General features: G+C 38.7%; 1 protein-coding gene across 1 annotated transcript in view; it reads left to right on the top strand.

Moving 5' to 3' along the window:
* LOC306852850 (cysteinyl leukotriene receptor 1-like) overlaps window positions 1-19276 on the top strand; it is a 34060-nt gene extending 14784 nt beyond the window's left edge. The window contains exon 2 of the mRNA XM_079389961.1: window positions 16107-19276. Within this exon, the coding sequence (XP_079246087.1) occupies window positions 16121-17176 (1056 nt within the window). The 5' untranslated portion in view covers window positions 16107-16120 and the 3' untranslated portion in view covers window positions 17177-19276. The remainder of the gene's footprint in view (window positions 1-16106) is intronic.
* The last annotated feature ends 4840 nt before the right edge of the window (window positions 19277-24116 follow it).

Genomic DNA, 24116 nt, shown 5'->3' with positions numbered 1-24116 from the left:
AAATCTTTTCATTAAATTATCATTTTCACTAGTTTCATGTTTCAAGTATTATAGTTTTATTGAAAAAACTGCGGAAAAACCCCAAGTATTTATTTATTTTTTAGTGTTATGGGAGGTCTGCAATTACCACCCATTTGAACACCCTGTATCCACGAAAAGTATGCATACACTAAACATCCTAACCACAGACCAGCATAGTCAATATGTATCTGCTTCCATAGCAAATTTGGCACATCCCAGGGATGCAGTGGTGCACAGGTGGGAGCATTTCTAAAATTTCTAAAACAGCATCTTTTTTTCTGTCCATTTCCTCACCTGCTCAGGCACATCATTGGCTATGTTTACATGGGCGCTTATTTTTTCAATCAGAATGAAATAATTCAATTTTAGTTGATGAATATGAACATAGTGTTTACATTAACGTGGTTCAACCGTAATTTTACGAAGCTACAAGAATCCTTTTTGTGCGCAAATAAAACAAAAATAATGACTTTATTCAACAATTCTTCTCCTTTGCATAACCATATGGCACCATTTTGGAGAGTATCGTGATGTATGCGCATAATTTTCCTGCAAGTAACAACGCATTGTTTACATTTAGAGGACCGCATGGTCATGCATCGTGATACTCTCCAAAATGGTGCCATAGGGTGACGTGGAGAAGAATTGTTGAACTCTAAGGTCTGAGCTAAACTCTGCAGGAAATTGGATCTCGAGAGCCAGAGTTGAAAACAACTGTCCAAGAGGGTGGGGCATCAATAGGTTATGGTAGGGTTAGCTATCTGGTCAGGAAAGTCCAAAGTAATATAATTTTAATGCAGCCTGTTGAATAGCAAGTAAATTAAAATTATCTGGTTATTATATTCATGTAATGTAAGTTCAGTGGTGCTGCAAATGTGCCTATTTACATGATTTTGTAGCACTGAGTAGTGTAGCCCACAGTTTGAAAACCCCTGGTGTAGACAATATTAAGCTGGACCATATTACTCCAGTGCTACGCTCTTTGCACTGGCTGCCTGTACAATACTGTGCTGATTTTAAAATTATTTTCTTAATTTCTCAATCTTTAAATGATTTGGTCCCTCCTTATCTTTCGGATTTACTGACAGAACACCATCCAGTTGTGTCTCTCCGGTCATCTAATCAGAGATTGCTACGCATTCTGAAATAAAAGCTGAAAAGTAGGGGTGACTGTGCTTTCTCAGTAGCTGCTCCCAGATTGTTGATTGCACTACCCTCCAGTATTAGATTTGCTCCATCTATATCTGCTTTTAAATCTAGGTTAAAAACTTACCTTTTTGAGCCGGCATATGGTCATTATGAAATGTATTGCACTGTGTTTTTGTTTTTATGATTTTCTTAATTATATATTGATATTTTTAGTGTCTTCTGTATTGGTATAAGTAAGTAGTAAGTAAGTAATTTTATTTGTCACATACATAATCATACAGAGTATAACCAGCAGTGAAATGTAGGTATTATAGAAGAGATACAGCTTGACATGAGGAGAGGGGGGAGAAAAATAATAATTCACAGACTATATTCTTATGAGAGTACAGTGTGAGAACAGAAAAAACACCCCAGCAACAAAAAGCACATAGTCAATCAACAACAAAGTCACACGACTGCAACAGGGGAGTAATCCAGTTTCCGGCAAGCAGCCATCCGGTCCTGCAGCCATTCTCGGCGCCGGTCGGACCCGCTTCTCAGGCTGGCGGAACAAAGCGGCGAAGGCGAGGGATAGGGGCTAGGAGGTGAATGCGTATCTGTGTATGTGCTTATGTGTGTGAGTATGTGCCTGTGGAGCCGCCACGCTGGCATACAAGTCAAGTTGTCTCAGTCCGCAGAATGTGATAGCGACACAGCACATTGCTATGGAGACAACCTTGATCAGGACCCAGACAGAGTCAACAATCCGCAGGTGTCTGTAGAAGGGGGTAAGGAATGTGAGAGCGTCACGCTACAGCACTCTTCCCGGGTGGTTTCCCAGCACGCCTTGTTCGAGGTCGTGCTGTTTTGAGAAAGCCGAAAGAAGATAAGATTGTTTAGTCTTGGTGCGAGTAGCCGTATTCCAATTTTCACGGCACCTCTCATTGTCCATTCTGGTCTCCAAATCCATACATTTTTCTTTTCAAATCCGAAAGCTTCTCTGTGATGGCATCCATATTGCGGTTAATAGTCTCAGTCTCAGAGCTGACCGCTCTGCCCACTGCTTCAATCATAACGGGCAGCCTAGTGAGGCTTTTGACAGCTGTACCCGTTTCCTGAATTTTACGATAACCCAGGGCAAAGCCTAATCCAATCAGCCGAAGACCTGTTATCATGGTTCAGAATAGGTAGATATCTTCAATGTCCTCCACGGAAAGAGCCGCCAGACACACGACCCGCCACCTTTCCCATACGTCCATCGTATATCCAGCTGCGAATGTACTGCTGGGACAATCAGGTTCACCCGAACCTAAACTTCTCGTCGAGAAAATTGTGTCAATTGCATTGAGAGACCAGTTGATCAAATCCATGATTTTTCAGTTTGGAGAGCAGTGCAGAGAGAGTCTCTCAAGTATTAGACAATAGACGAGACGAGAGAGCAAAGCAGGGAAGGGAAGGAAGGGGAGGAGAGCCAAACGAGAAACACACTGGTCAACTGCTGTTGCATTTAGTTGTGCTATAGAAATAAAATTGACATTGACATTGTAGCCAGTCACAAGCATTTCTGTGGAAACTAAGGTCCAATCTGAAGTGACTAAGTTACTGGTTGTGAGCAGTGAAGTACTGTAAATTCTTTAAGAAGTGTGTTATGATCAAAGCTATATGTTATTCATCTTTGGACACCACACACTTTTGGTAAAATGACACCACTGCAAAAAGGTCTGTGCTGCATCTTTTTTCTGAAGAAAAAGTACACACTTTTGAGTGTCTAGCAGAGGAGTAGGAAAGCTTTGGGACATATTATCACTTCATACAATGCATCTTTAACAGACTGCTCTGTCGCATAGTTAGGTGCATCCTGTTACTGAAACTGGCCTGTCAATCACCTTGTCACAGTTAACATCCTTCATATTTAATTACACTTGTCTTCCTACTGTATTGGACAGAAAAGAAGTAGCATGTTAATTTGCCAGCTGTGGGTCTTTCATGCGGATAACTTTGCTCATACCTGAACTGACTTTTGGCATACTCTTTCAGTATACTATGCTTTGGGACATACTTATTCTGATCTCGCACACTGTTTGTAAGGGATGCACATTGGGATGCAGAGGTGGTCTCTATATTTCCTTCCCAGCGGAGGTCTGGACAATACTTTTTGGAATAGTTATAAATTTATCTGGACATCAGTATTAAAAGAAAAAAAAAAACAGTCAAGATAGTCATCGGAGTATCACACTAGGTGCTAATAAATGAGTGCATGATGTCAAAGAAAGAATCCACAACAGTCTTTTAATAGGAAATCCACAAGGAACACATGAGAATCACTAGAACAAAACTGAACAAAACAGGGAGTATAAATACAAAAGCAAGCACGAGACTAATGACTTAATAGAACACAGGTGAACTGAATAACTAATTAAACACAGAGGGGAACTAGGTCAAATGACAAAGACATAAATAAAGCAAAAGACATACAGTACCCAGATAGCAAAATTCCTGAGGCCCAGCTAGGCCCACACCTGACACTTTCATCTGGCCCACATACCGTGTGGAATGATGGCATTTGGGTGTAACGCCACACCAGCAGATGGAGCCCTCGCCTAAGTTCTGACTCTTATCACTCACTCTGCTTCCTCTATGGTTACTTCCTGTTTGGCAGCCATATAAGAATGGGCATGCCAAACAGGATTGTGGCTAGAAGGGCTACAGCTCTGACCAGAAACGAACAATGAAATTAATTGTCTATTAGATTGTGTTTTATTAATGTCTACACCTACTTCAACCCTAAACCTACCCCTTACAGTAATGGAAAAAAAGTAATTATTGTTGGATAGTGTGATAAAAATTACACTGTACTGATGTGCGCATGCCCAGTAGCGCCATATGTATCCCTTCTAGTCTTAACCGCCAAACAGGCCTTTGTGAAGTATTCTGTTGCAGACTCTACTGAGCGTTTTGCTTGTTTTCAATGTTTTCCATAGTCTTGTTTCATTGCCATTGTCATTGCTTTGTTTATTTTGTTACTTTGTACTGCTCTCTTGGATTTTGACCTTGGACTGTTGCCTTGTGTTTTTGTGGATGTCTTGCTGCCTGCCCTGACCATTGCCTGTTTCTGGATTACGCTTTTGTCTTGTCCTTGGATTTTACTGTTTGCTGATATTCGGACCCTGCCTGTTTTGACCACGAACTCTGTTTAATAAAAGCTTGCACTGGATCTCTCATCATTGTCACATCGATTAGGCATTGCATTAGGCAGTCAGCTCCTGTTTGCCAGATTTTTGCCACAAGCAAACCAAAGGAAGGCCCAATGTCAGCCATGAATAAACCTAATGAAGCAGAGCTGATCCAAATCTGGGCCACATTGATTTTAATTCTGGCCCAGATCCAGTGCCTTACTCCAGCCCACATACTATGTGAAGTAATGTTGTAGTGAGCTTTCCTTGGCGTCAAGGATATTATAGTTTTGCATTTTTAAATTAGTTTTTATTTTAATATATTTATCAAATTGACTATAATTTCAGTTTAGTTTTAGTTATTTTCATTAATGGTTTTGTTAGTTTTAGTTAAATTTTTCTTATTTTTATGAACACATTTCTATTTAGTTTTTATATATTTTAGTTTCAGTTTTAGTTTTAGTTAATGGAACACTTCCAGTGTTGACCAAACCAAGACATTTAATTTTAGCAAAGTTGAATGTTTGCAGTTTACAGTTAACTCTTGTGCAAACCTCTTAATACTGAAAATAAAATAATTATTTACAATTCAACAAAAATATGCAACTTATATTTATTCAATATATTATTTCACATTCATGTTCATATTCATTCATATTGTAATCTTTCTTAATATGCCAATAGTTTACAAACAAGCTAATCGAGGTTTTCAGAGTTACTAGACAGTATCAGGGAGTTGAGTTTTTATCAGGGTTGGAGCTAAATTCTGCAGGACAATCCTCCAGTGCTGGATTTGAGGAAACATGCCCTGAATCCCAATGTGCATACTATCCACCCTCTCTGCCCTAAATAGTATTAAAAATGACTAATATCAAAAAGAATTTAGCATGGACAGTGTGCACACTGGGATGCAGGCACGTTCTTTGCAATCATCAGTGAAACTCTGTAAACTTTATTTTTGTCCATCTGTGTTTTCAATGCATTCATTTGTTGGATCTTTTGCACAGCGCCACCGGTGCACACTACTGTATGTCCCATCTCTCCCTCTATGAACGCACACAATATGAAGAAACAATCTAAAATGCTTTGAAACTCAAAAAGAAATGTGATATGGTGATTTAAATGATGTTTGCACTTGGCTCCAGCGCGCACGCGCTTCAGATGAGCAACGCAATCAATCCCGGTTCTAAAGCCCCTCTTACAACTGCGGTCAAGCCAGCTGCACTTTTTTTTTGGCATACTCGTCTAATCGTGCACTTACGGTACGGGTGCTGAGAGCGGTCTAAATAGATGTAAAGAAGCTGTCATACCGGCGTTTCCTTTACACTTTTGATTTTAATGTTTGCAAATACATTATTTTTGTACATAAAAGTTTGTATTGTACATTAATTATCATATTAATGTTAATAAATGTGATTTTTTTATTTTAATGTTTGTGTGTGTGCATGTTTATGTGGTTTATGAGGACACAAATTTGTATAATGACATGGGTATGACAGAGGTATTACAATATGAAGGTGGTTTATGAGGACACTGCCTATGTCCCCGTAATTCAAAAGGCTTAAAAAACATACTAAATGGTGTTTTTTTGAAAATCTAAAAATGCACAAAGTCTCCTGTGAGGGCTAAGTTTAGGTGTAGGGTTGGTGTAGGGCAATGGCACATACAGTTCGTTCAGTATAAAAACCATTACGCCTATGGAGAGTCCCCATAAACCACAAAAACCAACATGTGTGTGTGTGTGTGTGTATATTTGTCTCATTTTCAAACACTCATAAAAAGCTCATAATATTTGTTCCTGACTATCAATGTATTTGATCCAGACTACTAATATATATCTATTCATTTTCAAGCCAATTTACTGTATAGTTTCAGAGAAAATTAAAGGCAACATCACCCCAAACATTTTGCACTTAGATTATTTCCGTATATTCAAACACTCATAAAAAAAAAATCCTTTATAGGTTAGCTCATTCTTTCAATTGATATGTATTCTGAGTGACCCAACTCACCCCAAACATCCAACTCCATTGTTGCACTTGGATTATTTCTGTATATTCAAACACTCATAAAAAGTGTCCCTTTATAGGTTAGCTCATTCTATCAATTGATGTGTATTCTGAGTGACCCTGACTATCACTGTGTTCATTTAAAGTGATTTTACTGTATAGTTTTGGAGAACATTAAAAGCAAAATCACCCAAAACAACAAAATGCGTCCTGGCACTTGCACTGCATTCCATTTTCCAACACTTATAAAAAGTGTCCCTTTATAGGTTAGCTCATTGTTTCAATTGATATGGATTCTGAGTGACCCTGACTATCACTGTATTCATTTCCAAATCATTTTACTGTATAGTTGTGGAGAAAACTAAAAGCAAAATCTCCCCAAACATCAAATTCCATTGTTGCACTTGCATTATTTCTGTATATTCAAACACTCGTAAAAAGTGCTCCTTCATAGGTTAGCTCATTCTATCAACTGATATGTATTCAGAGTGACCCTGACCATCGCCGTAGTCATTTTCAAATCATTTTACTGTGTAGTTTTGGAGAAAATTAATGGCAGATTCACCCCAAGTGTTAAAAGTCCATTCTAACTCTTACAGCATGTCCCATTTCCAAACATTCATAAAAACCTTTCCTTTACTGGTTTGCTCATTCTTTCAATTGATTCCTGTTCAGAGTGAAGCGAACTATTACTGTATCAATTTTCAACTGATTTTACTGTATAGTTTTGAAGAAAAGTAAAGAATATCACCCCAAAAATCTGAGTGCGTTCATACTTTGTGAGGTCCACCCATCTGGCCCAAAGAAGGTTTCCGATGGTGGATGAAGGGTTCCTGCGTGTTCGGTCTTTCCAGTGTGCAAAGTTCTTCAATTTAAGTTAAACTCTAATCTGACTCCATTTTATTATTTAATCTGACTCCATTTTATTATGACCTCGTATTTAGCTTGAAATACAAATTGATTGCTTGTCCATTTCTAATTTATTATTCTGATATTTGATTATTCTAGTTAACTCTTGACTTTATATTTACTCGTTCATTCGGTTGCTCATGTCTTTAACAAGGATGCAACGTAATCTACTAGAGTCAATAATTACAGAGTAAAACAGAATAAGGTCAAATGTAACAATTTATTATCAGTCAGGTAAATACTGTATGTATTATCTCAATTCCACAGCAATTCAAAGAGATCAAATCATATCAATACAAAACATCGAATTCTCAAAGATAATTCTACAAGTAAAGGATGCAAACCTGACTTTATAGTAATACATAGTGTGAGCATTGAGACCCACACTACGGGCTTTCTGGTTACAGAATCGCCCTGATCCTTTTGCAACATTTCTTTAAGTACTTCAGACCAGAATAAACATCCCCCAAACTGGAGACAGGAACTAACAATTGTAATTTGCAATTTAATCAAGTCGAGTTAGCACCTTTTTGGGACAGAAGGTAATTTGCATGAAAACCACTAGGTGCTGATCCGCCCTCTACAGTATGCAAAATATCTCTGAACTCTTAGGATCTGTATTACCTTTTAGTTTACTTCTTATAAGAATGAGACCATTGTACCAGTCGCCCTGAGACAATTCAAATGATACCAAACATGACTGTAAATATCACTTGCATTAATGCAAACATTACATTCTACTATTGACCATTCTGAGTGAGTTGAGTGAAAGGAAGGGTGGGTGAGGGGAAGAGTGGATGAAAAGGAACTGATGCACATTTCAGAGAGGCGTTTTCCCGCATTTTCTCTCAGTGGGATGTGGAGACAGATGTCTGTATGTTAATGCACTGTGTGTGTGTTGTCCATCTCAGAAGTTCAAAGTGTCTGAGGTTCTGTAATTCTTACAGTTCATAATTAATCAAACATAAAAAACCTTTCCTTGCATTTTACATCATGTCCCATTTTCAAACACTCACAAAAATCTTTCCTTTATAGGTTTGCTTTTTCTTTCAATTAATTCCTGTTCACAGTCACCCTGTCTATTGCTGTATTAATTTTTAAGTTATTTTAATGTATAGTTTTGAAGAGAATTAAAGGCAAATTCACTCCAATCATGTGCATTCTTGAATTTCTACATCATGTTCCATGTTAAAACATGCATAAAAGTGTTTGCTTTATAGGTTAACTCATTCTTTCAATTCATTCCCGTTCACATTGACCCTGACTATTACTGTATTCATTTTCATGTAATTTTACTGTATAGTTTTGGAGAAAATTAAAGGGGTCATATGATATTGCTAAAAAGAACACTATTTTGTGTATTTGGTGTAATGAAATGTTTACGCGGTTCGAGGTTCAAAAACATATACACGTAATTTTCCACACACTGTACATTATTGTTGCTCCTCTATGCCCTGCCTTTCTGAAACGTGCAGATTTCTGCAAAGCTCATTGTTCTGAGAAGTGAGGTGTGCTCTGATTGGCCAGCTAGCCGGTGCATTGTGATTGGCCGAACACCTCAAGTGTGTGACGGAAATGTTCCGCCCTTACCATGTTTTGATGACATGTCCCGATGCGACGAGACTAAAACAATAAAAACCCTCTATAAACTAGGCATTTGTTGCATTCAGTGAGGATATTATTACTGATTATAATGACTCATACAGTCTCGGCACCCCTCAGGAACCTAACGACCAGGTCATACTTCCCCAGCGACCAGTGGTCCACTGCATCGTAGCACCCCAGCCCGTACTGGAGGAATTTGTCATGACAACGACATGCCGGGACACTTGTTCTAAGGGCATCCCGGCCCGTAGAAAGGCAAGGTCCAACCAGGGGCTGAATGAGTGGCAACACATTGGCATGATGGTCACACGATGTGTACCACAGCGTCATGCCCATCTTGGGACTCGGGAGTGTAACCAGTGCTAGAGTTGTATCATATGAAGCAATCCGAGCTGCGTGACTGTGGCTGTGGCTGTGGATGCCATAAGCCCCAGGAGACTCTGAAAGTGTTTCAGTGGTACCACCGTCCTACCTAAGGAACTCAGGCAGTTCAGCACTCGTTGGTGAGATGTACCGTCATACTCCCCAAGGCTAACTCCATAATGAGGAAAGAGATTCTCTACACAGGTGAGGGCTTGCTCTTTTCCCAGTTGACCCGAAGCCCCAACTGGCTGAGGTGCCAGAGCACCAGGTCCCTGTGATCACAGTACTGATCTCGCGACTGAGCCATGATGAGCCAGTCGTCGCGATAGTTGAGGTTCCTGATGCCCACTTCCCATAACGGGGCAAGGACACCCTCCACAGGGGAACAGGGACAGCCTGAAGGTGAGGACCTTGTACAGCTATGCCCGACCCTTGAACGCAAACCGTACGAATGGCCTGTGTTGAGGAAGAATTGAGGCATGAAAGCGTCCTTCAGGTCGACGGCTGCAAACCAACCCTGGGATTGGAAGCATCTAAGGATGCACTTCTGTGTCAACATCTTGAACGTAAGCTTGTGATGGGCCGATTCGAGACTGACAGATCCAGGATTTGGCCAAAGTCCACAGCTTTTTATTGGGCACAATCAAGTAAGGGCTGTAAAACCCCTGCTTCATCTCAGCTGGAAGGACAGGCTTGACTGCATCCTGCGCCAAAAGGACAGCAATCTCCACGCACAGGATACGGGCATCTCGGATTGTCACAAAGTCTTAAGGACGCTGCTGAACCTGGACGGTCGCCTGGCAAACTGAATCACGTAGCCGACTCGAACTGTACGAATGAGCCAGCAGGATGGGTTGGGCAGTGCAAGCCATGCCCCCAAACTCCATGCGAGTGGCACCAAAGGGACAATCGACATACCCACGGAGGTGCAGCAGTGGGGAGTCGTGCTGGATAGTCCAGAAGGCAGCGCGTTCTGGCTCATCGCAACAGAACTCCCTTTGTACCTGGACGGACTGGCCAGAGACGTGTGGAGAGGCAATGTGTCCCCATACCGCAATCTCTTGGCCACTGGCAATAGGGGGCATTGTGGGCAATGGTGAGGAGGCGGCGCATCGCTCACTGTCAACCCACGAGCCAGATAACCAAGAGGAAATGGAAAGTGCTCTTTTGTTGAAAAAGTGGTTACCACTGGCCACTGAGCAGGAACAAAGGATTTTTCACCCGGCCCTGCTCCGGGGGAAGGAGCAGTGCTGTCTCCGGCACCTCCTGAAAAAGAGCAGCTTCCAACATCTCCAGGTTGCTCGTCTCAGGGCCGCTTTGTCGTCTTCCTGGAGGATGTAGTGGACCACTTGGACACGTGGGACGTCACCTTCCTACGTGGAGCTTGACGCACCGGCCTCAAAGGTGTCTCAGTGCAGGGCAGAGCAGTGGAGGAAGCGGGAGAATGCCAACAGTGACGAGCAGGCTGAGGTGCGGCCCACGACGGAACGATTGCAGTAAGAGGATCACGTCTGGGCAAGATGTGCTGTATGGCCTCAGTCTGCTTATGTTCTGCCGAGAACTGCTGGCTGAAGTCCTCAACAGGCCAGCCTGGGAAATGGAAGGTCAAGAAAGCACACTTTATCAACGTCTCTCATCTCGACCAGGTTGAGCCAGAGTTGTTCTTCCCGAGGGACCACGCCGTGACTTAAGTAGCCTGTAAGGCAAAGTCTCCACCTGGGGAATGTCCATGTACCCCCTCCTGCCCCGCCATCGAGGGTAGTGAGAATGGAGGAAATAGACGAGCAGCTTCTTGATGCGAAAGGGGCCGTCCACGACTTCGTCATTTCCTTATGCACCTCTGGGAAGAAAGGAACCAGGGCAGAATGCGGTTGTGGGCCACGCTCCATGCTGAGAACCAATCATCCAGCCGTGAGCACTCAGAATTGGGTTGTGTATTCACCTCTAGCCCGATACTCACTGGTGCCCGGGCAAGCATGGCTGTCAGCTCTGAGTCTGATTTGACAGTGTTGACAACACCCGAGGGGGGCAGCACCGCCAAATCTTCATCCTCAGAGGATGATAGCCCATCCCCTGATGCTGTCATCAACACCTGATCCTCCGGCGGAGCACAGAATGAAATGCTGGGACCTCCAAGAGGCAGCCCAGCAAAATCACCCAGGAGCCACACAGGACAAGAACTACAGAGAGGAGTGAGAGGTCCGTGGGGACTGGCCTGGCAGAGAAGCTCTCCCTGTAACCCTCAAATCTCCCAGAGCACTAGCCGGCAGTCCTCTGCTCGTGGCAGTTAAACCAGGACAGGCAGTGACTGAGGAATCTGCTCCTTTCCCAAAAAAAGGAGAGATGCGATCGCAGCGTTGCTGTGGTCATATGCTCACAGTAGAAGCATGAACCATCTACGAATGCAGCTTCAGCATGCTGAATGCCCAGACACTGAAGACAATGATCGTGGCCATCGACAGGGGACAACAAACGCCCGCAACCAAGAGGACACGGATGGAATGCCATCTTTAAAAAGATGCGAACAGTCCGCTATTAGCACCGTACCGCAAACCAGAACAGCTCTCCGACACAGCAGATGTATGCCTTTGTGGAGTATATCAGCTTTCATTCAACCACTCGGCTCCGAAACAAAAATATGACCCTGGACCACAAAACCAGTCTCAAGTCGCTGGGGTATATTTGTAGAAATAGCCAAAAAAACATTGTATGGGTCAAAATTATCCATTTTTCTTTTAGGCCAAAAATCATTAGGATATTAAGCAAAGATGTTCATGTTCCATGAAGATATTTAGTGGATTTCCTACCGTAAATATATAAAAAAATTATTTTTGATTAGTAAAATGCATTGCTAAGAACTTAATTTGGAAAACTTTCGATTTTCGATTGTAATTTGGCCCCTCAGATTCCAAATAGTTGTATCTCGGCCAAATATTGTCCTATCCTAAATTTATTCAGTTTTCAGATGATGTAGAAATCTCAATTTCGAAAAATTGACACTTATGACTGGTTTTGTGGTCCAGGGTCACAAATCTGAATGAGTGGATGCACATTGTTGCCTTATATACCTGTATAAATGGGGAGTGGTTCAGCATAAAAATTCCACTAGTCAATTTTCATTGGCATTTTCTCTTAAACTCAGAGATGATTGGGTCTCCTAAGTAAACACTTAATGTCACCATGTAACTGGTAGTGACCGACAGTTACGTATGTAACCGAGACGTTTCAGTTTTATATGGTAAGCATGGTACATTTTCACAATGATGCCTTTAAACAATTTAAAATATGTATGAAAATAAAAGAATGCACTCCAAAAACTAATTTGGATTGAGTTTGCCTTTAATTTTACCTGAAACTATACAGTAAAATGACACCAAAATTAATACAGAAATAGTCCGGATTACTGTGAACAGGAATCAATTCAAAGGATGAGCAAATCAATAAAGAAAATATTTTTATGAGTATTTGAAAATGGGAAATGGTCCAAACTCTAGAATGTACTTTGATTGCCAGAAGTGAATTTGCTTTTAATTTTTTCCAAAACTGTAGAGTTAAATGACTTGAAAATGAATACAGTAATAGTCAGGGTCACTTTGAAGAGGAATCAATTGAAAGAATGATCAAACCTAAAAAGGAAAGATTTTTATGAATGTTTGAAAATGGGTAATGGTGCAACTGCTAAATGCATTTCATTTTGGAGTAATTTTGAAGTTAGTTTTCTCTAAAACTATAGAGTAAAATTACTTGAAATGTATTACAGTACAGGATTATTGTGAATAGGAATCAATTGACAGAATGAACAAACCTATAAAGGAAATTATTTTTATGATTTTTTGAAAATGGGAAATGGTGCAACTGCTAGAATGTACTTCGATTTTTGGAGTGATTTCGCCATTAATGTTCTCCAAAACTGTATAGTAAAATTACTGGAAAATGAATACATAAAAAGTCATGATCACCATGAACAGGAATCAATTGAAAGAATGAGCAAACCTCTAAAGGAAATATTTTTATGAGTGTTTGGAAATGGGACATGATGTAAGTGTCAGCATGCACTTTACACTTGGGGTGAACTTGCCATTACATTTCTCCAAAACTATGCAGTAAAATGACTTGTAAATGAACACAGTGATAGTCGGGGTCTCTCAGAATCCATATCAATTGCAAGAATGAGCTAACCTATTAAGAAACACTTTTTATAAGTGTTGGAAAATGGGACACAGTGCAAGTGCCAGGACACATTTTGTTGTTTTGGGTGATTTTGCTTTTAATTTTCTCCAAAACTGTACAGTAAAATGACTTGAACATGAACACAGTGATAGGCAGGGTGTCTCTTAACACATATCAATTGATAGAATGAGCTAACCTATTAAGGGACACTTTTTATGAGTGTTTGAATATACAGAAATAATCCAAGTGCAAAAATGGAGTTTGATGTTTGGGGTGAGTTTGCCTTTAGTTTTCTCCAAAACTATAGAGTAGAAAATAAATACAGTGGGTAACTCATAATACATATCAATTGAAAGAATGAGCTAACCTATAAAGGATTTTTTTTATGAGTGTTTGAATATACGGGAATGTTTGGGGTGATGTTGCCTTTAATTTTCTCTGAAACTATACAGTAAATTGGCTTGAAAATGAATAGATATATATTAGTAGTCTGGATCAAATACATTGATAGTCAGGAACAAATATTATGAGCTTTTTATGAGTGTTTGAAAATGAGACAAATACACACACACACACACAAACATTAAAAAAATAAATAAATAACATTTATTAACATTAATATGATAATTAATGTACAATACAAACTTTTATGTACAAAAATAATGTATTTGCAAACATTAAAATCAAAAGTGTAAAGGAAACGCCGGTATGACAACTTCTTTACATCTATTTAGACCGCTCTCAGCACCCGTACCGTAAGTGCACGATTAGACGAGTATGCCAAAGAAAAGTGCAGCTGGCTTGACCGCAGTCTCTTACACAACACGGCACGCTCTGAAAACACTGCGCGGCTATCGCTCTCTCTCATTGTGGATGAGCTTTATACAGTCAAAGCGGTGCTCGTGTCATGGACTAGAGGCGGACGTTACCATAGTAATCGCAAAGCGGGACAAAATGACTGTTCACTAAAGTCAGCTCATCCAAAAATTTTAATTATTTTATTAAAATTTTAATAAAAATGTACATGTATGTCCGTTAACTCACTCTCATGTTGTTCTCGCACGTCAAGCACGCTTTTAAACGTTTGTGCGCTGTAAGGTGTGCATTATTATTATTATTTCCCATGTCATATTTTATAGTTATTTCCCATTTCATAGCCCGTGTCTTTGTTTTTTTCTTAAATGCAAAAAGGCATTCTCTGTGAACAGCCGCTTAGGACGCAGCTCACGTGCATGCAGCCTTTATTTCCCTGAACAACCACAGGTCCGATTTTCTGACACAGAATGAGAGCTTATTAAATCACGAACACGATTATTTATTTTTGCTCATTATTATTTTATTTTAGTTAGTTTTTCAATTATTGTTGACAGTTTCGTTTAGTTTTAGTTTTTAAATTATTTAGAAAATGTAATTTTATTTCAGTTTACGAAAATGTTTTTTGACCAATAGTTTTAGTCTTAGTTTCAGTTTTCGTTTATGAAAATAACCTTCCTTGGCATCAACAAATAAGATATAAATGCTCTAGATATAAATGTTAGGGGATATAGCTTAGGCCCTGTCCACACAAACGCAGGTATTTTCAAAACCGCAGCTTTTTCTATGCGGTTTGGCCGTTCTTCCACACGCAAACACAGCACCAGGTCACTGAAACCGAACTTTTTTGAAAACTCCAGCCAGGGTGAAGATTTTCAAAAACTCAAGAGTTGCAGTGTTATCGTGTAGACAGCGAAACCAAAGATTTTGGCTTGTCATGTAGGAGCATGCGCTGTTATCTCCGCCTACTGGAAACTTTCTCAGGCTTCTGATTGGCCAACATGGCTTTACGGTTGAGATATACAGTATTGCCACTTGTTGGTTTGGCATGCTCTTGACAGTGCTTCATAGCATGCTTTTGCATTTTCATGTGGACGGAATGTCTTTTCCAAAATGCGAAAAAATAGTATATTGAAAAACTCAGTTTATAAAAATACCAGTGTACGTGTGGACATGGCCTTAGACAGATCATTACCAAAAATGAGCCTGAGTGTTTTGGTGTGTACAGCTCTGCTATTCTGACACGCTGCACACATAAACTGTAGAAACATTAAAATGGTGCTATCATTGTCATTAGATCTGCAGTTTGAGGACCCCTGCTGCACAGTCTTTCTTACACTCACAGAGGGGAATGATTGATAAAAATCAGTTTGAGGAGCATGGTCTCACTAAAGGGCTGAAACAGCTCTTGGTGATAAAACATTAGATGATATATGAGATACTATATTTCGAGATGCTGTAGCAGGTGGTTAAATTATCTATATGTATCTTTGTATATATCTTTATATATATATTTATCAAAACACTTGCTCTGTAGCTTAGCATCAAACATCAATTAGACTGCACTCATACTGTAAAGTCAGAGGAGAAGATGCTATTATATTTTAAATGAATTATTCCTCAAACTGAAGAGCCTTGCAACACTGACACCACTCCATATATGTTAAGTGTAAGAGACACTGTGTAGGTTAGGCTTAGATAAAATGCTTTATAAAAGATATGAAGTTAATCTAGTGGAGAGATATGATCTACTGCTGTAAAGGTTCTAAACACCTTTTTATACAACTGTTTTTTTATCTGGTTAATTTGTATAGCAGTATTTTTTTCTTTGGAAATACAGTACAGATTTGTAATAGAAAAACAGTGTTAATATGTTATAGGAATTAAATATTTCTTTCTTTCTTTCATATTTCAGATACCAATGCAAGAATGGATCCTTCTAACATAACTTCAATGGTTAATGATTCACAAGTATGCACCTCAATCGATGACTTCCGTAACCAAGTCTATTCAACAGTATATTCTATCATCACCGTCTTAGGGCTGATGGGCAATGGCTTTGCATTGTACGTGCTCCTTCGTACCTACCGTCAGAAATCAGCCTTCCACATCTACATGCTCAACTTGGCCGTGTCAGACCTGATGTGTGTCAGCACGCTGCCACTACGGGTACTTTACTACGTCAACAAAGGGCAGTGGAACCTGGGGGACTTTCTCTGTCGTTTAAGTTCCTATGCGCTGTACGTGAATCTCTACTGCAGCGTCTTCTTCATGATGGCCATGAGTTTTACCCGCTTCCTAGCAATTGTGTTCCCAGTGCAGAACCTGAGGCTAGCCACTGAGAAGAAGGCATGGATAGTTTGCGTGTGCATTTGGGTCTTCATTTGCACCACCAGTTCACCCTTCCTCCTCTCTGGTCAGCATACTGATCCAAAGTCTAACAAAACCAAGTGTTTTGAACCACCAGAAACGCCCAAAAGCCTGGATAAACTGATCATGCTGAATTACTTTTCCCTGGTGGTGGGTTTTATTATTCCGTTCCTGGTCATCTTGCTGTGCTATGCTGGTATCTTGCGCACTCTACTTAGAAACACTAGCGGTGCGAATAAGCAGCATTACACACGTAACAAGGCCATTCGGATGATTATTGTGGTGATGCTGGCTTTCTTGGTTAGTTTTATGCCCTATCATATACAACGCACACTGCATCTCCACTTTAAAAACCACAAAGAAGCTAACTGTGAGGAGACTATTTATATGCAGAAGTCTGTGGTCATCACCCTCTGCCTGGCTGCTGCTAACTCGTGCTTTGACCCAATGCTCTACTTCTTCTCTGGCGAGAATTTTCGACATCGACTATCCACCTTCCGAAGGGCTTCTGGAAACATTATTGGGACTCACAAAGGACGCCATGCTGTCCAAAGCTCTCCGCCTGTGGAAGAGAGTGAATTGCAAAGTTGTAACGGTTCAAACAAACTTGGGTAGAGGGAATGGAATTGCTGATTCTCTGTGAATGCAGAAGCAGATTTCTTGAGACTAAATAAAGATTATTATTCAAAGTAGTTTTAAGAAGAAAGAGAAGAGGTTCTTATGTAGCCTACTACCTTTGAGTATTAAGAGTGTAAAGTGGCACTATAGAACTTGTGCATGATATATATCTGTATATATATATCATACACACACACACATACACACACATTAAAAAAATTACGGGAATACGTTTGCCATTAAAACATACACTTGGCATATAACAATTTTCAAAACGCATTTCATAGTACTGATAACTGATCTCCCTACTAGTAAACTGTTATTATTATACAATTAATGATTTAAGAGGACACACAAAATAACAAACAAACAAAACATCATATAAACAGACTGCATTCTGCATACTACATGCATTCATTGTGAAATATATTCTTATTGCAGCATTTTGGGATGTATCAATGTAAATGCATAGTTTAACTTATTGTAAATACTGTATCTTGAAAACCTCTTCCTTGAACACAGGACTGAAATCCTCTTCAAACCACTCTCTAAATAGCACAGTGACTGCCTTTACATGCCTTTATGCCTTTATCAAAATGCATCGGATCATTACAAAACAATGTTAAGAGGGGTTATAATCAAATACAATTTCATTGCATAATTCTATATGTGTAACTTCTACTTTTTTCATGTTTTAATCACTCACTGTTCATTCCATTGTTGTGAGTAATTATTGAATAGTTAATAACAGAGGTCTTCAACCCTGCCCACTGGCTTGCAAAGTTTAATAACTGTGATTTTCAGTAACTTGATAGCCAACCATTGTTAGCCAACCATTCTCTAATGTTGTTTTTTACTTTCATTTACTTTAGTTTCTTTTCTGTCGAGATCATTGTTTTCCAAGTTATGCTTTGCCATTTTTGCTCACCTCAAACTTAAACCTGCCTATGGAACTCTGTCATCATCATTGGTGTCCTAAGAAGACTTTACTCCAGATGTGACCAAGACCTCCAACTAATGAGCGAACCTGAGAAACCACTTTCAGTGAATGGGGATACCCTTCTGTTGCATCATTCTAAGATGCTACCCTAGAAATGCAAATAATATCTCCAGATTCTAGCTGAACTAGTGTATTGATGTAAGGTTTCATAGACTCATTGAAAACTTAATGGCAGGGTTAAATTAATGACGGATGGTTCATTCAGGTCAGGTCCAAGAAACTGCATGCTGCTAGAAACTTGGGATTTCATTCTTTCACTCTATTCAAAAAGCCATTCTTTCTTTTTTTCTTTCTTTCGTTCAACTTGTGTGAATGTGTGAGTGCATGTGTTTGTGTTAGATTAGTCTTAATATATTAGAATAGATAAATAATGTCCCACTGGTAAAGAGAAGTGTCTTGTGTTTTGTTCATGTAATATCTTACTGTCAATTGATTGATAGATGGATGTCATAAAATGGTGACACTGCCACTATTCCTTGTAAGTACAATTATTAATTCCCTAGAGGTTAATTTACCTGTTTACCTTACATATAGTTGAAAAATATGGTTTTATATGATAATTCACGCTTTCAGACAGGGAGATTGCTTGCTTTGTTCCAAAACAAGGATTTAAATGAATGATGCATTTTCTTCTAGTAACTAGCCACACGCGCATATACATTTGGAGCCCATAACGTAGGAAATGCAGGTACATGCTAACACTGTGTATGTTTAAGTGTGTGTATACCAGTTTAAGTGTCTGTTAATAATCTAAAGTGTAAACCATTCATCACTTGTAAATGTGTTACACATCATGTGTTGCGTTACTCATCATCTTTCTTACCTGTTACAAATGATCTGTAGGTGTATACCAGACATTTACACTTTCTGCATCCCTTAATCTAAAGTGTAAACTACTTGTCAGTTGTAAATGTTTTATAACCTTACACCTAACCTAACCTAACCTAACCCTAACATACATCCTTTTTTAATGTTAAAAATTGTATTATAAACAAAATGAGAAATGAAGTTGTTGCTGTCTAATAACTATTGCCATAAATCACTTTAGTCTCACAGATCAATGTTCAAACAAACTGTAGACTAAACAATTACAAGCCAAAGACAAAGACATTTCTGTGTGATTCTCAAACAAGATTCTGCTTTGCTCATGAAAAGGCTGTTTATTTGCTTTAGTGCTGCACCGATCAGAAACTGATCACCGATTCTTAAGATGCTCTTGTTCAATTTCTACAAGTTACAGTACCAAAATTAGACATTTTATATTCTGTGAAAGACAAACATTAAATTGAAAGCAGTTATGAATAGTTATGTTTGTCACAAAAAACATACCAATCAGTAAACATGATCACATTCAGCAGATATATGTTCAATATATGCACATTTATCTTTAATTGTAATGAGCTGTTAATGTGAGGAAAGACATCTGTGTGTTTATAGCGCTGCTGTTTTTACAATCTATCACTTGTTTGAATGAGTTTTCTAAACTCTAGAAGAAAATCATTTTTCTCTCTCTCTACAGTAACTGTAAATAATTATTGACTCATGCTCAAACTGATTTACTCAACTGTTTAAAGCTTGATGCCGCTCTGTAATTGGCTGTTTAATTTAATATTTCACATTATAGCGGCTCTTTGTGATGCTGAGGGAAAAACTGCTCTGAGATATTATTATCAGCTACAGTAACATTACTATTAGAAGTAATGAAACATTGTAAATAAACTATCAATACTCACTGGAGTGTGTTGGGTGTACAGTGTTTATCCTGCAGTAGAGCACCGATCTGATTCACTCCTGTGTCTCCTAGCTCACGTTCACTCAGATCCAGCTCTCTCAGGAGTAACGGCTTTTTACCCACAATTCCTCTCACATACTCACAGCTTTCATCTGCAGCAGGACCCAAAAACCTGCAGAAGACAAGATGAAGCACGATTCAATTCAGTTAAAAACACTTTATTATTCTGATAACAAGCTCTAGTTATTTACATTCAAATACAGAAATAAACAAACCAATACTTGAAAGCAGTCTAATAATCAGAGTTATTTGAAAGAAACTAGAGCAACACTCAGAAGACAAAATACATCCCACAGAACAGAAGAGCAAAAGCTCACTAGATGATGATTTTCATTATGAATACAGAGAGTGAAATTAAAGAATGAAGATCTCTCTGGCTTTGAGCAGAAGAAACATCAGCACAGAGAAAACTGCTTGAGAAGCTGAATGTTTGTGATCATCTGGAGACTCACAGACCTGCTGTAGAGAAACTGTGTCAATCTGAGCTTGATGGAGATTAATCTACAGTGTGTTCAGAAACATTCAAACGAGTCGACTAAAACCAGAAGTGTCCATAAAAACAAAACTGTGCATGTTAATTATGAACGTATATCATGCTCCAGAATAGCAGCACAACTAAACTGTTGACAGTCATCATCAGCACAACAGAACCAGCAGCATCTGATCTGATCGTTCTGATCAAACTGTCCAGATTATTACTCAAATATATTAAGCTGAACATCATTTATTTATATTGTGATATTTGAGCATGTCTCACCTCAGTGTCAGGATCCTGTAGTAAATCATCCAGCTGCTTCACTCCTGATTGTCGAGGATCATTTCCAGTGAGATCCAGCTCTATCGGGTGTGAAGGGTTTGATCTCAGAACTGAAGACAGAGCTTTATAACCTTCTTCAGTGATACTGCAGTCTGAGAGCCTAGAACAGGAATCAACATATAACATTCAGATCCTTAATCACGTATTATAGAAATTACCTGAATATGGCGTTATTTTACTGCCAAATGTCGAGAGCGCATTGTTGTAGCGTGAAAGTAGATAAATATAATGCACGAGAGTGAATCTCCTTTGCTCTCGCACCAAACCGGACGCACGCTCTCGGATATACGCTGCTCTCGCGCAGAGAGAGTGCGCGCACTTAACAGGAGTCTCTCCTCTCACTCAAGTGCGCTCAAACTCTGTCCTGTGCACGCGCACATCTCTCCGTGCTCTTGCTCTAGATATTCATTCTTTTCACACCTGGATTAAACATCAAGAGTTATCAACCAATTCAGATTTTTCTACGACTGACCCGATGAAAATACTAAGCCTACTTGAAGAGGGAACTGATATCTTTACAATTTTATAATATTTAGTCATATCAAATGTATAGAAATGGCTAGGAATCGGGTGCTTGGATGATTTATAAAAAAAAAAAAAAAAACTAGTTTGTCTAATCATTTGGTCAAATAATTTGAGCGATTTATCTAAACAAACAAACAAAAAAGTATATGATTCTTAAAGTTCATGTGGCCATACATGTATTGTGTACTTGGGTTGAAATATATATATATATATATATATATATATATATATAGTACTCTAAATAAGAAACTAAAACTTCCAGTAGGTGGCAGTAAATGTCTCAGTAAGTAAGTTATTGAGTTATTCATTCTTTCAAATGGCTGATTAATTCGGAAATTAAGCAAATGGCTCAGTAGGGTCACTTTATGAACGTGCTATTAAATCATCATTGGTTCTCCCGACTTGTTCCAAACAGATTAATTCAGAAAATAATCATTGCTGAGTTGGTCAGAGACGCACAGCTGTTCTTATGTGGCTTCATAGGTAATATTGTCCATGGCAAGACAGACAATAGTGTCTAAAATATAACACAATATTAAGTTGTTAACAGTTAGGTTATTTATTGAATTGTTGTAAATTTAGTATCACATTTTCGTTTTATTTGGGACACAAACAGCATTGTGTGATACAGTATATTGCACTCGTTGAAATTGTGTGAAATTTCTACGTATGATGTAAATATGAAGAAAAAACTCATGCAGGGATATTTTTATGCCCTTTTTTCTTTTTTTAGTCGCACATAACGGCAGTCTATAGGTTACATCAAGCAGTGAGTTGTTGTCCTGCTTTATGTTCGTCAGCAGTCAACTGAATGAAATGTATGATGACCTATAGGCCTGGCTGCGTATTTGTGGCAGGTGCGTTAATTGCTTTAAAATATTTAAATCACGGTATTTTTCAATAACTAATTAAATAGATCAATGCATATTTGATTAGATTGTGCCTTAATTTTTGATAGGACAGTGGAGACATGACAGGAAAACACAGGCAGAGAGAGAGAGGAGCGAAATCGAATTCAGTTCGTCGAAGACACAGTAGCGCTACATGTCGACGCACTGATGACAAAGCCATCAGCACAGACTACATTTTTAATTTCTACATTCTTCTTACTTTTGCTTATGTATGTTTTATTTTTTTTATTATTATTATTATTTTATTTTTTAAACCCTATAACAGATATTACAAGATCAATTTAGTAACATTACAATTGATTTAAAAAAGGGCCAGGTCTTGTAAAAGAACTATTTACATCACTATAGGCTAATATTTACAACATTCGCTATATTTTGTGTGTGTGTGTGTTAGAGCTGCAGTAATCGAGTCCGGACTCGAGACATTTTTCTGTCGTCTCGGACTTGTCTTGGACTCGTTGGTATTTGGACTCGGACTTGTCTCGGACTTGGTCATTGGACTCGCCAAATGTTCTAGTTGGTCTCGACCGAGTCCAGCTATATATGCTTTTTTTTCTCTTTCAAAACAAAACCATTAATCTGGCTCGCTTGTTCGGAAAATGGGTAATGTAACTGGTTTATTTTACAATCCATCTAGAAAGGGCATTGCCATTGGTCGCCTGGTAAATGCACTGCTGCGTCATACGCCTGGCTCTCACGCCGGTTTCACACTGCAAGCGCAAGCAGGACGGAAGCAGAGCAGAAGCAGCGCGTATCCATTTTGCATTCACACCGGCAGCGTTTGCAGCGCGCACCTGAACCGCGGATTTTGTACAGATTTCTCAATAATGGGTAATAAGTTAGCTTTGTTTTATTTCTATTTAAAATACATTACAGATGGAAAACGTGTCAAGAAGCTTATTTTTTAAATAAATTACGAAATATAAGTTTGTTTTCAATTTTCTTTTATGCTTTGTTTGCGTGTAGTGAGAGTTGTTGACAGAAGGAAGGCAATCGCGCTATATATGTTGTTAAGAAGACTACGAAAAAGGATGAGACGCAGACTTTGGGTACACTCTATACAGTTTACACACAATGTAAGATGAAGGAAGAATAGCCTACCTTCCTCCTCAACTTGAAACTTGAAACATTTAATTGTATACGTATATCTCATATTTCTTATATATGTGTGATTATTGTGTGAGAAGTATCCATTTTTAAATAAATGTTTTATTTCATCAGTGTTGTTTCTTTACTGACTGTAATACTTCAGAAACTGATTGGATTTGCATGGCTGAGGCCAACACAATGCTTTATCCTGAACATTACATTAGTATTGACAGTGCTTTTGAGGTTGTCATTAACCTTGCACAGTAATTGCTTTTACATATTTTATATATGTGTAGAATAATTTAAATGCTGATATTTTGATATATGAATTATGGTATAAATTACCTATTTCATAAAAAAAAACATTATTAAGAAAATCATTTGTAGTTTTTATCTATCTTATAAACAGAAAATCTACATACATTGCCCATCAAAAACATAGAAAATCCAAAAAATGTCTGTAATAAGTAACCTTAATCTTTTTAATAGACACGTTTTTTAATGATCAATTTATGGAGAATTAAGTCTGAAATAGACATACAGTATAGTCTACAGCTTAGATGTATGTAGCATGTGTGACCTTATTCTGTCTATTGTATTTAGTTAATTAGCTATTCATTTGTTCGTACGTGGGCATGCTAAAAATTGAAAACAAAAAAGTAAGAAAGGTTATTACTTTCTGCACCGAGTGCTGATGTAACATCCTCCCATGCTTTTTCCTTCGCCTGCAAGTCTTTATATAGTAAATTATGAGGATCATAAATAACTGTATGTTTCTCAACCTCCACGATTAGACGAGTGTC

Source organism: Barbus barbus (assembly GCF_936440315.1).
Source record: "Barbus barbus genome assembly, chromosome: 33".
In the NCBI taxonomy this organism is placed as follows: domain Eukaryota; kingdom Metazoa; phylum Chordata; class Actinopteri; order Cypriniformes; family Cyprinidae; genus Barbus; species Barbus barbus.
Note: the sequence above shows the minus strand (reverse complement) of the source record. Positions and strands in the feature narration are given on the sequence as shown.